Raw genomic sequence first — 17,626 nt, 5'->3', positions numbered from 1 at the left:
CAGAATCCAGGAAAATGAAGTGTTTGGTATGCTTCAAAATGTCAGTTTTGCTCAAAAGTGGAGATCTCCACCACCCCCCAATGTTGAACCCAAAGTTACGCCCATGCTGCAGTCACATGGTAACCATTGGTTGTATATGGGGGGACATGGTGAACCTCTCCGTTCATTAATGCAGGCTGACCCGACCTGGTTCCTAACCTACAGTAGTTTATACATCGGACGTAGTGCAGTATGACAACTTTAACCAAATTATACTCCACGTACGTGTAGCGGGGAGTGTCAGACATGCAAAGTAGCACAACAGAACCCTGTCGGGTGACTGCCCTGCAGTCGGCGTCCATTTAAACATATTCCTTTTCACCTTTTGTCGACAACAGCCACGTAGCAAAAGCAGCACATCAGCAGCTGCTGGCCACTACAGCTGTTCATCCCAACTAGTCCAAACCATACCACCACATTGGCCATTTATTCTGGAATAAATTTAGAATAATAGAAGAATGCTAGTGTGCATGTAAACATACAGTAGTCAATGATGCTAGACCAGGGGTGTCAAACTCAATTTCACTAAGGGCCAAACTGGAAAATGAGAATCACATAAAGGGCCAGACATGTAGAGTTGCAGTAATTGACATGCTTGTATTTAATCAAAAAAGTAAGATATGTGTGACTGCCTCATAAAGTCTTCTCAATTACAGTTCGGTTGAAAAATAAAGTTCCTCAGCCATCACAGAGTTTAGCAAATCAAGCAAATCAATGATTACAGTCATTAAAAGTAGGCTCCAGCGACCTGTTTCACAGCCTGAATATGCAAACTCTCTGGTTCTGTGGGAATGTCCGAGTCTCAAAGTCAGCCATCGTTTTGGTTTGGTGCACAACTAGGCAGGCCAAAATGTATTGTGAACCTAGTCTATATCCACGGCGTTCCACTTGCGATACTGCTCCGGTGCCGCCAGAAAATCCCGCGGGTGTCCGTCCCCTTCCTCTGTCTTTGTGTTGGGGTTCTAACCTCCGGTGGATTTGTGAGGACTATGGTTAACTGCTCCTCAGATCTCTGCAGGGTAAATCCAGACAGCTAGCTAGACTATCTGTCCAATCGGAGTTTTCTGTTGCACGACTAAAACTACTTTTGAACGTACACATGTTCCACCAAAACAAGTTCCTTCCTGAGACTATTTAGCAGAGGCACCGTTGCTCCGTCCGGCCCTTAGCGCCACCCAAGACGATTGTGATTGGTTTAACGAAATGCCAATAAACCAGAGCATGTTTTTCTCGAGAGATGTTTCTGCTCTGTTGTTTGCATGAGCCTTGTTGTTGTGTACCTGAACTGAGCATGTGTCTTGAGTCCTGTAGCAGTAGTCGTAGTACTGAGTGTCTCTTCTTGTCTGTTGCTCTTTCTGCTGTCTTCCTGCTGCAGAAAAGGCCAGTGGGAGGAGTCATTCCCTGCCCAAGCCACTCCCCCAGAGCCAAGCTCCACCCCCTCAGCTTCAACCCCCTTTTCCTCTTCGTCTGACAATATCACCTCCACCACCCCCACCACCCCCACCACTGTCACCTCTCCCTCCGTCCCATCTATTGACACGCCCTTCACATCCACTGATGTTTCACTCCTCTCTACATCCTCCACTCCCCCTACCCCCTCTTCCGTCACCACCTCCACCCTTCCCACCAAAAACATCAAGAAAAAGTTTGGCGACTTCTTTGCCTTCAAGAGGGCTCGAGCCAGCCGAGCCACCAAGGCCGGAGGGGGAGAGGGAGGCGGAGGAGCAGAGGGGGTGAGGGTCAAACGGACCTCCATTGCAGACCTCATCCGACCCCTCCGCGAGGCCAAAGAAAGGGAGAGAGAGAGGGACAGAGAGAAGGGGAGAGGGGCAAGGTCAGTGGAGGATGCTAACGTTTGTAATGATGCCGCCACCACAGAAGGAACCGTTGCCACCGGCCGGCGTCTTGCAGGCGATGCGAGGGGAACAATGCCGCCTGCCAAGACTTTAACCACGACGACGCCTTCCAGTGACGCCGTTCCCTCTTACCCCACCATCGCCACAAGCCCCGACCTTGCCACTTCCACGCTTCCCAACCTGGAGGAAGTGGCGCTTCCTGTCTTGCCGGACCGCACCCCGAGTCCCGTGGTCACCTCGCCTCTTACCGAGCAGGAGAGGAGCGGCATGCAGGGGAAGGAGGCGGCGTTGGGGGGGACTCCGTACGGAGAGAGGAGACTGAAGGTGACCAAGAGGTCCCTGAGAGAGGGCAAGAGCCAGAGTCTCATCCTGCTGACGGGGTTAGAGCCTGAAGACAAGGATGACACACACAGCAAGGTCAGTCTGACAACACTGAACACACACAGCAAGGTCAGTCTGACAACACACTGAACACACACAGCAAGGTCAGTCTGACAACACACTGAACACACACAGCAAGGTCAGTCTGACAACACACTGAACACACACAGCAAGGTCAGTCTGACAACACTGAACACACACAGCAAGGTCAGTCTGACAACACACTGAACACACACAGCAAGGTCAGTCTGACAACACTGAACACACACAGCAAGGTCAGTCTGACAACACACTGAACACACACAGCAAGGTCAGTCTGACAACACACTGAACACACACAGCAAGGTCAGTCTGACAACACACTGAACACACACAGCAAGGTCAGTCTGACAACACTGAACACACACAGCAAGGTCAGTCTGACAACACACTGAACACACACAGTCAATTTATTTATATAGCACAGTTCAGACACAAAGGCAATTCAAAGTGCTTTACATAAGCATACACATACAAAGCAAATAGAACATTAAATTCAACAATCATAAAAACAAAACAAACTGTAAATTTAAAAGACTTTGAGGTGTAGGAATGACCATCTCTAAGTGACCTCAGGGAAATCGATGTCAAACAAAAAAGTTTCAAGTGTTAAGATTTTGCAAAGAAAACTCCTGCACACTGTCTAACTTGCAAAAAATATGTAAAGTTTAATAGTATGCAACATTTCAGTTTGTTTTTGCAAGTAGATGTGGCACAACGCATTGACGTGCTTTTCCCTTCGCACACATTGCCCCCGCCGTTGTAGACGACCTTGTATGTATCTATTTGTATATATGAATATATATATGTACACAGAAACATATATAAAAATATATATATATATATATATATATATATATATATAAATATATATATATATATATAAATGTATATATATATATATGTTTATATACTGCTGAGAACAAGCCTTCCATTAGAGGCATGCCTTTACTTCTAAACGCACCGGTTTTGTAAATATATATTATTATAATATAATCATATTGAAGTAAGACTTCTCCCTGTTTTCTATCTGCTCCTGTTTTAATTGTTGTTGATGCTGTTTGCTGTTAAAGGTCACATATTGTATAAAGTGCGATTTGCATTTCTGTTTTTATTATAAAGCAGGTGGAGCTGCTGTATAAATACTGTGAAGGTATCAAAATGCTCAATCCACAGAGAAATGCACACAGCCCGTATTCAGAAACTGTGCCTTTAAACAAGCCGTCAGGATTTCTGGACGCTGTGATGTCACAAATATATTATATATAGGTATGTGCTGCTACAGTGCTGTTACAGTCATTCCCCGGCTACAATGACGGTGCAGAGACTCCAAGAGCGCAGCGGCGGAAGACCCAGGAACGCTGACCAATCAGAGCAGACTGGGCTTTTTCAGGAGGGGGGCTTAAAGAGACAGGCGCTAAAATGGAGCGTTTCAGACAGAGGGTGAATACAGGTATATTCAGACAGACAGGATGAGAAAAATAATGTTTTTTTGCACATTAAAGCGTGTAAACATGTTTTAATAAAAAACCAAATACAAGTATGAACCTGAAAATGAGCATGATATGGGACCTTTAATGCAAACTCAACATTTCCTTTTACATCATACGTTTAATATTTATTTCCACTGTGTTAATACCACCAATACAACAACAGTCATTTCATACTCACACTCTACTGCTCTCACTGCCTAATTCATTTCAGAGATTCTTCTGAAGAATGGTATTAGTACTACTTAGTAGTAAAAGGACTACAACATGTAAAAACACAGATACTGTCCATCTAGACTGAGGACTGAGCAGGCTCTTAATCAGATCCCTGCTCAGACTGACAGAGTTCAGAGATAAGAGATGTGACAAGAGCCAAGAACTTATCTGTAAATTAATAGGATTGCGTCTATCAGCAGCAGTGTGTGTGTGTGTGTGTGTGTGTGTGTGTGTGTGTGTGTGTGTGTGTGTGTGTGTGCCTTTCTAAATGTCCATGTGTCGTCTTCCAGAAACATGCGTCTGAGAGCACATCTAGTTTTGAACAGAGGCTTCAGGTGATGCTGCACAGAATGGGCGTGGCCAAAACTCCACCTGTCGACACCAAGACAAACCAGGTAGTGTGTGTGTGTGTGTGTGTGTGTGTGTGTGTGTGTGTGTAGTAGGACCTGGATACAGTTTTCGAGGCATAGCCCCATTTATTTATATGAGAGTTGCTCAGTGGTGCATTAAACCAAAATATTCTGATACTGTGCGTAAAATTATCTGGATGATCGCCACTGCTTCCTTCCTGTTTGACCCATAGTTTAGGCGCACTAGAGAACTCCACTGGCCGAGCCAGCTACTTCCTGTTTAGCGCTCTGCTAACTTGAATGGCAATTCAATGATGATGATGCGGCTCCTCTAGACTTTCCAAATGTTATCAGACCACGGGGGTTGTGACACTCCAAACAAATATATCTACTGATTTACAGACGTGTCTTTCTCCATGTGAGTCTACGGGAAGAAGTCTTTTTGGGCCAGAGGGCATCACGTGACAGCCCGGGAGTTGTAATTCCACTTTTTGGCCGCTATTTTAAATTGGCTTCAAAGTCCGCTGCACATCCTGGGGGCCTGGGGTGGCACGGTCATGCACAGTGCACACACACCCTTATCAGGTGCCATACTGTACTCTGATCCGTTGTTTATTATTACTGTAACACCATACTCACCAAGTTAATAGCAACACGTTGACATCACGGGGTCAGCCCTATGTTCCCACAGCCCAATGGTCCCACAGCCCTGTGTTCCCACATTTCTAAGATTTTTTTCAAAATTAGGCCCTATGTTAGGGTTAGGGTTAAATTCTATCTGTAGTCCATTGCTACTGGATAATAGGTTGGGTGTAATTGGCTACCAAATTGGGAGAAAGGGGGATAAAATCTGATACAAATGTATGAAAAAGGAAATGTGGAAACATAGGGCCTAATTTTGGAAAAGAATCTTAGAAATGTGGGAACATAGGCACGCTCCCGACATCACTACAACCAAGTCAGAAAAACCAAGTCAGCCGGGTGGAAACCTACCTCCGCTCACTCTATTTGCTGTAAACATCTACCACAGCTTACTGACCCACTTCCTGCTTCAACTCTGACCAATACCTGCGGTAGTTGTGCTCACACATTTTTTCCTGTGCAATGAGAGATTATTAGTGACATTTGAGGTGCACTCAATTTCAGTTTCACCTTCACATAAAGTGTTTCGATAATAATGGTTTGTTTCCAACCTGTACCAACCCGTCCTGCTTTGCTGTAGTGATGTCTCTGTGTGCCCAGATCTCAGCTTGGTATTGAGTACAATAGTATCATAACTGAGAGGAAGGATGGATAAAGCAACCATCATAAAACCCAGTGGCCAGTTTTGATTATTCTTTACAACCCCCTGTAAATTACGTCTATTTGTAGAAGAGAAACCAGTCTATATAATGTCATAATTTCTCTGGATTTTATATATTATTTTAAACAAGAAGGACAAGTTCAACCATTACAAAGTGCAACAGCAAGTTGTTGATCGAATGTTGGTGGGAGTGTAATATTGTCCAATGTGTCCGTTGTAGAATAAAGACGAGGAGCTGAGGAAGGCCAACTCTGAAGGTGAGTGCGCATGTTTTTATCATTTTTGTGTTTTAAGCAGATCATTTTAAACAAGATCTCTCTCCAAATCTGAACTTTCAACACTCCGATAACAACTTTAAAATCAAGTTCAAAAGTGTTTTACCATGTTTTATTATTTAATGTTAGCCCTATTGTTGCAACTGCATCTTCAGCTTAGCCTCTGCTGATTTTTTATTTTTTTATTTAAAGATAATTTTTTGGGGCATTTTAGGCCTTTATTGACAGGACAGCTGAAGACATGAAAAGGGAGAGAGATGGGGGAATGACATGCAGCAAAGGGCTGCAGGTTGGAGTCAAACCCGGGCCCACTGCGTCAAGGAGTGAACCTCCTCCATATATGGGTGCCCACTCCACCAACTGAGCTAGCCGGGCACCTGATCTTCTGCTGATTTGAAAGCAGCAGTAGAAGCTTACAGCTGTGGGACTTAATTAGAACTGCTTCAGCTGGGCCCAGTGTATTCATTACATGTACAGCTTGGATTAAAACTGAGCCTTGGCTGTACTACTGTCTCCTGTCTCTGTCCCTCAGGTGCTATCCTGGACAAACCCGTCCCACCTCCCACATACATGAAGCCCAGAACGATGTCCACTTCATCAGGTATCCATGTTATCTACCCCCATGTCTTTATACCAATAATAACAATACTCCCATGTGCCAACATGACATCATTACTTCGCTAAACATACTCGGCCACTTTCTAAAGCCAAGTGGGGTGTTATCTGCACGCATTTTGAGCCCCGTATACAGCGGACAGGTTGGCTTTAGGAAAAGAAGAACTGGTTGGGTTTAGGAAAAGAAGAACCGGTTGGGTTTAGGAAAAGAAGAACCGGTTGGGTTTAGGAAAAGAAGAACCGGTTGGGTTTAGGAAAAGAAGAAAGCGACGGTTGGGTTTAGGAAACGTGACACACGGGACACGATCCCCGGTCTCCTGGGTGACAGTCCTGTGTTGTTTTACCCATCCTCCCCCCCGACCAACCTCCCTATGCAGATTCTCGCCCTTTCGTACTACTTGCTACGGTGTAAATTCACACGCAATCGCAAAGTAATGTAAGTCAATGGAGGCCAAACGGCGTTGATAAACACGCTAAAAAGCGAGTATGCGTCTTAATAACACGCCAAAATGGCATACGAATTGGCGTGTCATAGATACGCCACCTAATGAGATCAGTCTGCATGTGCAATACTGAGGTGATCCTGCTAACAAGTAGACAAGTACAATTTCCCCTCTTAAGCCTTAACCTGTTCATATCCATCTTTTTTGTTCATTTCACTTGCCTGTTTGCCATACCCAATGAATTGCAGGGACAAAATGCATGTATGCGGCTTCATTTGAAACCTATATTCTTCTAGTTTCTGAGAATATATATGCTTGTTCAGCATGTGATTAAAACACAACGTACACTACATCAGTTCAAACATTGTTCAAAATGGTGCTCCTCTATAAGTCATATTTAAATATCAATAACTAAGAAATGATTTATGCCACACTATGCAAAATATCACACATACCTTTTACATCTTGGCAACAACACCTGTATTAGGTTTCAGACCTCTAGATCTCTGCTGCGGCGCCCTGGTTCCTGTGTTTTAGTCTACATGTGCCTGAACATCTGTACCGCCTGGAGTCACACACTGGACCAACCTGCACCATTCACAGGTCCAGGTTCAGCTTTAGGTTACTTTATTGGTACCCACAGGTAAACTAGGTTTACAGAGGCAGGACATCTTTAAAACTTTGTAGACCACCACATAACATGCAACACACAAAAACATTAAAACATATAAAACAGACAGTAGAACATGGATAAAAAAAGTACCTGACCGCATTGACTTGTGCAGTTTTGACCATCTTACAATTTAATTTAGGCAATTCTTGTGCTTAACTGAAACACACCTAAACCGTGACACTAAGGAGAAAGATATGATGGATTCGATAAAGGCATGATAAAATAATGTCATCATGGTCTTGTCTATATGAAAATGGTACAATTTTCTCAAGCAGTATAGACGCTGGTGTCCTTTTTTTACAGACCGCTTCACAATTCTCCTGGAAATTTAATTTAGAGTCAATAATTGTCCCTAGATAGGATTCTACTTGATCCACTAGTTGACCATTTATAGTTATGGCGTCATATCCTGGAGTTTTACCAAAATTAATGTACATATCCTTTGTTTTGGATATGTTCAATTGAAGGTGTGACTCCTCACACCACTGGACAAAGTCTTCACAGCGTGTCTACTGGTGATTGACTGTCTCTCGCGCCCTCTGTTTCCAGCAGACCCCAGGCATCCCATGAGAGGGCTGGACCCTATCCGACCGGACCCTCCCCTCTACCCGAAGCCCGCCCTCCCCGAGCGTCCCGTCGTCCCGCTGCCGCCCAAACCTGCTGTCGCAGCCAAGCCCCCCCTGCCCACCCCGGCTCGCCCGGCCTCGGCTCCTCCGTCCAGCAGCCCGGCAGGGAGAGTCCAGCTCAGAGCTCACGCCTTGGATGGCAGGCCGGGGGAGAGCACAGCACAGGTGATACAGAACACTCAGTCAGAGCATTCAGAGCCAGTGGCTAGTCTGTCTTTCTTTTTGAATATTTAACTCAAACGGTTGTTACACGGCCAACAAAAACGCTTCAAAGCTCATGAGTCAATTCAAACGGTTAGATCTTTAGTTCATTGATACATTTTATTTCTTAATTTTGTAGTCAATGTATTGAAAATGTTAGGAAAAATACAAACACAAAGAAAAACAAACGAGATCCTCAGCAACATATAAGCAGCTAATAAGCAACTCAAATAATATTGTTCATGTTCAAAAGGGGTAGGAAGAAGTTGAGAACTTTTTTAGTCCTACCCCCTCTTCATTTTCATTATTCATAGATAATATTAAGTTCACATCCATCAGTCGGCTTGATATCAACTCTTTTAGACAAAAATGTGAACAAAATAATCTGGACACATAACTTCATACAGCTGTTCATAAAGTTAAACTATACAATTTGATTGTTTTATGAATTAGAAATTGGATATGGTGGCTAATACAGGCCACAAGGCGGCAGTAATGTTCAAGCCAGAGTTACTAGTGTTGTGAAATCCAAGAGGTAACTAACAGTAAGGGAGGAATATCTCATTTATGTATATGGTAGGGTATTTATTAATCACACTAATTTCCAAGTAGTACCTGTTGAGATTATGGTGAATAAAAGAAAGTTTATTATAAATCTCTATAATCCCTGTAATCTAATCAAGATTGAAGAATGAGAACAACTTGAACTCCCTCAATTACACAATGGTACCGAGAAACGTTTATGGAACATTTTAGCGCTGCGTTAAAGGGCAACAATAATGTTTTTTTTAATAATATATGGCAACCCCTTCTCGATTACCTTCCTAGTGATCATGTTGATGCAGGAAGGCCGTCTGCACCTTGCCTTCACAAACAAGTCATAGATTGTTCAACTTGTCCTTTGACAAGACTCTAATGCAAATAATAACGCATATGATATGATCCTAATGTGTGTTGATTTAACATGTACAATGTATTACTTGTAATTTGGCAAGATCTGAGCTGACTGGTTCTTTGTTTGTTAATGTAAAAATTTGATGTTCAGATCCCGATACCAGTATCAGAAAAGCCTCAGATTCTGCCTAAAACGCTGGTATCGGTATCGGCGAGTACTGGAGTTTATGCACGATCCGATACCACGTTCTTTAGCCCTAAAGAAAATCTACTTTAAAGTAGTATATTTATGTTCTTTTCCCGTTATGACTGACTGTCAAACTGGATTGTTAACGAAAGTTCTGTGGCATGTTTGTTCATGTTTCACAAAGAGTTTAACAACAAAGATAGAAATCATATCATATCCATACAGGGATAGTAGTATACAGATGTTAAAACATAATATAATATATGACACACTGGTATCAGATCAGTACTCGGTATCAGCCGATATGCAAGTTCAGGTATCGGAATCAGTATCGGGAAGAAAAAAATGGTATCGGGCCATCTCTAGTAAAAAATTTATTAAATATTATTGACAAAAAAAAGAGGCTTGAACAAGAAAAAGGATTGTTAAAACTATGGGCAAGGTACGAGGTTACAGCTATAATGAAAGTATAATCAAATACACTCTGTTGCCAGTTTATTATATATTTGATATTTTGTCCCCCCAATTTATATCAATGAGGGCAGACTAAATATAAGAAACACCTCTCACACACAACACAACACAAAGTCAACAGCAACACAAACCAACCTCCACAATGAGGACAAAGCTGAATCACTGACGAAGGAAGGATTTAAAGCAGGACTGTTGGATTAGACCACATTTTTCTAGCCATCACCACAAACCACTGTCCATTTCCATGCTATCACACTTGTTCTCTGCCTCCACATGCTCATATCTGTCAGGCCATGGCAGTCCTACTGTTTGTGTCACGGCCCACTGAGCACCCTCTGATCTTCATCCCCAGAATGGAAGCCAGGAGCGTGCCCGGGGTGCAGCCTCCGCTCCGTCCTCCAGGAAAGAGCTGCTTCCTCCAGCTCCGCCGCCGTGGAGGGCTCCCGGTGCACAGGAGCGCTCGGAGAAAGCACAATCAGTGACAGACGGTACTCATTCAAACCAGATCATTCGCGGCACCCTGAAGCTGACCTGGTAGAGCATCCGCCCCATGTACCAGGCTCAGTCCTGATGGCAGCGGCCGAGGGTTTGAGTCCGACCTGTGGCCCTTTGCTGCATGTCTTCTAGGGGCGTAAATCTTCACTGGTCTCACGATTATAATTATCCGGTCAACCATTCGAATCGATTCAATATCACGGTGCATTACAATGCATTACCTCCCTAATATTATTATATATTGTTACACATGGTTTTCATCAACAAATTAAATCAGTTATATATATAAACTCCCATTTTTATTGTATCTGCTCTTAAAAAAGACACTTCCTGAATGTAGCAGAGTTTGAACACAGAAAGGCAAATACAAAAAAGCAGCAATGTCCTCCCCCTATCTCTCCCCCATTTCCTGTCTGCAATTGTCCTGTCAATTAAAGACCAAAATGCCCCAAAAAGTAATAAATAACTAGATAATTCATCCAAATTAGTGTTGGGCTGATATATATAAATGCTATATGCTTTTATGAGAAATCCGGTGTAGTTCAATTAGAGGAGGCTGGTGGTAGTCTGTATCCTCCCCATAGCTGCTGTCTATGAAAGCGAGTTTTCCTTTTGTCACCTGAAGCACACAACAGAAGATTCTTCATGGCAGACGCATTCTCACTTCCTGGAAATCCTCCGTTTGGTTTAGGCGAGGGCCGGCACCTGGGTAGAGCGTACCAGAGGCAGGACATGACGCGGGTTACACCACCGTCACAAAGCCGGTTCCTAATTTGGACATGAACAACAAGTCCTTTGTCGTTCCTTGACTCTGTCTGAAGATATCAACGACGGCTCTTAGCGAAAGAAGTTCCTGAAATCCCTCTTCTTCCTCTTCACTATGGGGTGTTTTTTTTCTTCCGGTTTGGCGCCAGCCGCCTGATAGAAACGTCATCAACACGCCCACTCGCTCGCTGTGAATTTTCCGGACAATGAGCTGCTCTGTTCACACATGAGCTCAGCCGGCCATTACGCAGACTTTACACAGACTCTGGTTAATGTCTGGTCTGACTGATTCAGACGTTTGCGTTCTCACGTACTGCTGCTCCGGGCTATGTCTACATAAGATCAGGGTGTGGAAGGTGCCCATGGTAACAGCCTTTATCATCTCTGGGTCATTATCACCTTAATGTAACATGACACGCGTCATATTACATTAAGGTGATGATGACATATGACTCAAGGTGTAACATGCTGTTAAACCACTTAGGAAGATGAGATGAAATTGTACGGGTTGAAAGATTCAAGTTTGCATTCATTTAGGTTCGGTTGCATCTACATGTAACATTTAAATGCACATTTACATAACATTAATCACAATAATGTTATAATATGATATATATAATATAATAAATATAATTGATGTGTGTCTTAATAGTTGCACTTCCATCCGATGGGATAAATAGTAACACGTGAAATAACTGGCACATTTTAGTTTGGCCAGTTCTTAATGAATTCACGTTGTGTACATTTAAATACTGAGGTGGCACATGGATGTATAATAAGACCTAGTTACAGCGTACGAGGCATAGCCCCGTTTATTCTTATGACAGTTGCTCAGTGGCGCATGAAGCCAAAAATATGTCTTCATTGTGTGTTTATTTGCATACTTTCAGAGAGTCTTCCTAAGCCACGCACACACATGAGGACCCTTCCGCAACGCAGAGCTGTGTCCGTCCATGAGGACACTCTGGCCATGACACAAGGTAAGACTTTTCCAAAGGGTTTAAAGGAGACATAAAAACACAAAATACTGGTAAAATTAAATACCAAAAGAAATAACTATAAGGTTAGAAATATAGTGTGGTTACATTGAACGACAAGTCTGTAAAAGGATAATGAAGTGATCTGCAGATGCTGCGGATTAAACAACTGTAACTCAGTTAGCCTGACAAAGCCAGACTACAACTTATGAGCTCAGTTTTTCCTACAAGATTCAAGATTGATCACCAATGGGAAATTCAAGGTCCCAGTAGCTTAAACACATCACACACAACATACACATACACCATAAACAGAATAATAAAATAACAAATCCACATGAATAATATGGACAATAAAATAAAAAATCCACATGAATGTACTATAAGGGATGTATAAGCATGAGAGGCTTGCAGTGGCAGGGCAGGGACTGACCCTGTGATTCAGTCTGCATGGTAAGGTGCTCTATGAGAGGGGTGTCATGGTGGTAGTGCAAATAAGTCTAACAGGGCAATGATAAAGTCTAGAGACCAGCATTAAATATGGACAATATAAGAGAATAATGTAGACATAGTAATATAAAAACTATAGCACTGCAAGTATAAGTTTAAAAAGGACAGCATTAAATATGAGCATTATAAGGTCATCCGCTGATAAAGATTCAGCGTCATACCTGTCATCATATGGAAAACACAAACATTTCACTTTTCTTGATATATGAATAGTGATTTAAGCAGCTTTAAGCATGAGTGTGTGTCAGAGTGTGTTTTCTAACGTTTTGTGTGGCATGGAGTGGTCATCATTTAAGATGAACCCTAGGTCTCCGATAGTCTCGAGCCCCTCTGTCTCTGTCTCCGTCTGTCAGAGCTGAAGGCGGTGTTGCAGAGGTCGCCCATCCGTTGCCGGGGCAAAGGAGGGGACCTGCCCACCTGCACTGAAGACCCATCTAGTGGGGAGGAAGCACAAAGAGCTCTGGAGGGTGAGACTGCTGTTCATCATAGGATTGGGAATCGAGAACCGGTTCCAACTTGGAATCGTTTAAAAAATGACAATTCCAATGTTATCGTTTTTCTATTGGAATCGTAAAGTTTGGTTTTGAATCCGATCATCGGTTCCAGATTCAACATGCGCAAGTTTTGGTTTCCGTAGCAACCACCACCGTACTTCCAGGGGCTTGTTGTGTTGCAGCCACGGAGCACAGCAAGCAGAGCTCTAAAGCGTGGCTTTATTTTACGTTGAAAAAGCCCGGTAAAAAAATGTCGGTTTGTGAAATAAGCATGTGACCCGTTTGTACTCCACCCCTCAAAGAGAATCAATAAGAACCGGAATCGAAAGGAAGAATCGTAATTTGAATCACAATTGTTAAAATCTAAAAGATGCCCAACCCTAATCATCAGTCATACTTTCTCATTCTTTGAGTCTTTTTCGCGATCTAAACCCATCTGTCTGTGTGTTTCCGTCCAGCCAGTGACACAGGGAAGCAGACATCTGGAGGAAAGAAGGAGGCTGTCCAGATGGACGAGCTGAAGGCAGAGAGAGGACGGGCGGGCTGTGGACGGACGGTAGCTGAAACCAAGCACCCCCCTCCAGGGGAAGAGGACTCCCCAGGCTCACGGTGTCCCTCCTCTACAGCCCAAGCTCAACAAGAAGCCTCGGCGCCCCGACTCTTCAGTCCAACTGCAGCCCTCGACAGAATGCCATCCGTCCTGGAGAGGCCTCCAGCGCTAACCCAGAGCCTGGAAAAGCCTCCTGTAACCCCCACATCCGAGAAGAAGAGCCCCAGCACAGCCCCGCCGTTGCCCCGAACTCTAGAAAAGCCGCCGGTGTCCCCACCATCCCAAGAAAAGACCCCGAGCACAATCCCAGCTGCATCTGAATCCCCAGAACACCCTGGAGTGAGCCCTCTGTCCCACAAGAAGAAGAGCCCCGGCGCAGTAGCAGCCACAGCGGATGTGAGAAACAGCACACAGGAGAGGGGGGAGGCGCTCTCTACACAGCACACAATGAAGGCAGAGCCAGCAGACCAAAGAACTGAGCCCCCTCTGTCTGAATAAATCACACACGGACAGACCTACATAAGAGAAAAAGACACACCTGGGAGAGGGGGAGAGGGGGGAGGGTCTGTGACATCGCTAAGATCAGGAAGCGGGAGGTCTGAGAACAGCACGAATGTTGTAGCCTCCTGTAGGAAACAGCTGCTGTGTCCCATGTCAGGGGCGTTCTCTTTGAACATCTGAGAGCTGAATGTTTTTAATGCAAATGGTTGGTGCACATTTGTACTGCTAGCTTACAGCTGACGTCTGTACAGTTGCTGTATTGGCTGTACGGGGTGAATAAACAGGGACTGCATGGACCTTCAAGGGGTCAAACACCTGTGAATAGCGTGCCCAGTACAATAGAAATTAATCAAAGTTATCCTGCTGGACATACCCTCTTTGAGGGCAACATTCAGATTGTTTTTTGTATCTTTGAGTTGATAAGGAGTGCCCAATCGCAGTAATTGTTTGGCATGCATTATTGGGTTGTTATTGCAGTCGGTGCTTATTTACCCCAAACAGCAAATGTACAGGTGTTAGCTGTGGCAAGCCAGCAACATAGTGTGTGTCTGCGTATTGCGTCTTGATGTGTGGGTAGCTCATCTTTTGACTGATGTCAAAAAGGAGCTTTCATTATAACTATATTCTCATATCCGTACATTGATAAGATGGTGCCATAAAGCTGCAGGATAAGCAGCATATTTTTGGTGAAGTTAAAACATGTTGAAGTAATTTAACTCTCTGCCTCAATTTGCACCACCCAGGGTGAATCTACATCCACTTGCATCTTTGCATTGAGTAATTTGCAACTGTCCCCCAACTGACAGACTCCGATTAATATTCTAAGTGTCTGACAACATTATGGAAAGGATTTCTAAGGAGGTCGACCTTTCTGTTAAAGAGTATGATTCTTTTTTTTAAACATAAAAACATCCGCGAAATTGCCACCAGACTCATGTAAATAAACAGTCGTTTTAACATCGTAAAATAGTTTTCCTTCAAAGTCGACAAACAAAATATAAATATCAAAAGACGTTTTGGGTCGTCTTTCCACTTTTCCAACCATCACAACTCTTGGTTGAAATAAACACATAGTTTACTGATTTACATGTGAAAATATGTTGGCTCTGTACACGCTAAAAGTATTGTTGTTTTTAAATGGAGTCTGGTCTGTTTAGCGCTAGCTGGTTAAACAGAAAGGTCTCAAAGAGGTTTTACAGGTCTATCTCTGAAGGGATCCTTTCCATAATGTTGTCAGACATTTAGAAAATAATCTGAGCCTTTCAGTGGCAAAAACAGAACTTTTAGTGGACCAAATTGTTGCTGAACATTTGCCCCATAGGGTTACATTGCAGCCCAGTCTGCGGCTGCAGCGTTCATGCTTAATACTGGACCAATGTCAAAGATTGTTTTTCCCATCAGTCACTTACACACAAAAACATAGGAACATAGGGTCCAGGTTGAAAGGACGGTATTACCCTTTAAGACTCAATGTCAGCTCAGTCTGAAATGGGACACAGCTAGCCTATGCTAAATGAGTAAAGTGACAAAAGCATCAGCTGGGTGGATGCGAAATCTTTATTGTACACTCTCCAGAAAAACAGATGGCTCATCTAACAAAAGGTTTGTGAGTGTAGTTCATCACGTTTTGACACGTTGACATGTCAAAGACACATTTATATCACCTGCTTATACATGTTATCTTTATGATTTGATCGGAGGTTTCAAGGCCCATGATGTACTCTTTGATTCTAAGATTGTGAGTACCGTAGTAGATCTTCTTTTTAACTTTGCCTTCTTCAATTATTTTTTTTTTGTTTCCAGAAAGGACCAGGTTTCAGGAAAAAGGCCTCTTCAACTACATTGACACATTTCATTGTGACTTAGATTTAGGGGATTCATCTACATTTAGACACATTAAGCTCATTTGCTCCCATTGTTTTGTTTTTTTATTGGGGTTTTTGGTAAATGTTTAAATTGTAATGACTTCAAATTTTGATTGCTTATTTTGTTGTCATTAGCTGTTTGGGAGGGAGTTTTTTTTGCCTCAAACCAATCGCTGTGACAGCCATCCACACAGAGGCTATGTTGGCATGAGCAAATATCAGTTTGTTTGTATTATGGCGTGGTTAAATGAACATGTTAAGCATGTTTATTAGACTACTTACTTACTATTGGGGTCCTGCAGTTTACATCAGTATGCTGCCAGTATGACAGCCGGTAGCAGGTAGAAAATATAATGAGATAAGATTTCCATAATGCCAGACAACACATTGTGTAAACTGCATGAATTGAAGTACAATACCAAATCCATATTTCAATTCCTATTTATGGACATTAGCATTAAAAGTGCCATGCTCAGGGAGATAACTTAAAGTTATGTGACACAGAAGAAGGGACCGCTATTGGTTTAAAGATGAGAGTTCATAATGCTTTGTCATGATAGGTTTCAGCCGGCTCTTAAAAAGTCTTAAAGATGCCCTGCCATACAAAACCGTTTTTACTTTAATTTTTTGAAATATTTTAGGTTCATATGTGTTTGTGTTATGTGGTGAAAATCAGGCCAATTACAAAAGCTGGTCAGTCTGACATCATGTTGCCTGAGCTCATTACTATTCATGAGCTCGCCCAGTTGTGCTGGGTAAAGGATGCTGATAGCCAGGCTCTCTTTGGCTAGCTGTTAACCAATCAGAGTCAAGCAGCTTAGCTTGTTGAATATTAATGAGAACTGGCACAAATCGAGCTGAGTCTTCCTGCAGGCTTTCTAGACCACGCTAAAAATGGCTTGAAACAAGGTAGCCAAGGCATTTTTTCCACGAAAAAATGTTACAGAGTACCTTGGTAGAATCACCACAAAGTAATGAAATACGTGTCGCAGGGCACCTTTAAGTATTGTCTTTTAGGTCTTAAATAATTTTAAACCGGTCTTAATTTCCATACCTAAAATGCTCATTGAAATGTTCCTACAGCGCTTTACAATGTTCTTTTTTAATTCTGTGGTGTTGTAGTTCTTTCTGTCGCTAGTCCAATTATAATTTGCTGTATCACGACTACAAATTAGACCAATATGCAACTTATATTGCAGCCAATCTAGGCACCAGTCCTAAAATGCTAATGAGGAATTAGGGGAATTGTTTCAGATGATGTTTCTGCATGCTGACATTTTTTTGATGTCGCGATACAGGTCTTTAAAGGTCTTAAAAAGTCTTGAATTTGACTCGATGAAACCTGCAGAAACCCTGTTTGATACAGTGAGTAGATGGTTTGGTTCATTGTGCTCATACTCGTCGTCA

The 17,626-nt window shown here is 42.9% G+C and overlaps 1 protein-coding gene across 3 annotated transcripts in view; it reads left to right on the top strand.

The window, feature by feature from the left end:
- carmil2 (capping protein regulator and myosin 1 linker 2) overlaps positions 1–15,145 on the top strand; it is a 57,618-nt gene extending 42,473 nt beyond the window's left edge. Inside the window, exons 33-41 of one of the 3 annotated variants that reach the window (XM_039808796.1) lie at positions 1,415–2,312; positions 4,312–4,416; positions 5,895–5,931; positions 6,482–6,550; positions 8,233–8,471; positions 10,415–10,550; positions 12,213–12,302; positions 13,163–13,276; positions 13,762–15,145. In XM_039808796.1, the coding sequence (XP_039664730.1) occupies positions 1,415–2,312; positions 4,312–4,416; positions 5,895–5,931; positions 6,482–6,550; positions 8,233–8,471; positions 10,415–10,550; positions 12,213–12,302; positions 13,163–13,276; positions 13,762–14,351 (2,278 nt within the window). In that variant the 3' untranslated portion in view covers positions 14,352–15,145. Of the gene's footprint in view, positions 1–1,414; positions 2,313–4,311; positions 4,417–5,894; positions 5,932–6,481; positions 6,551–8,229; positions 8,472–10,414; positions 10,551–12,212; positions 12,303–13,162; positions 13,277–13,761 lie in introns of those variants that run through there. The other 2 variants (XM_039808794.1, XR_005640060.1) reach the window with 2 other exon arrangements.
- The last annotated feature ends 2,481 nt before the right edge of the window (positions 15,146–17,626 follow it).

Source organism: Perca fluviatilis, chromosome 8, assembly GCF_010015445.1.
Source record: "Perca fluviatilis chromosome 8, GENO_Pfluv_1.0, whole genome shotgun sequence".
Classification (NCBI taxonomy): domain Eukaryota; kingdom Metazoa; phylum Chordata; class Actinopteri; order Perciformes; family Percidae; genus Perca; species Perca fluviatilis.
The sequence above is the reverse complement of the archived record's forward strand: the minus strand, read 5'-3'. Positions and strand labels throughout refer to the sequence as shown.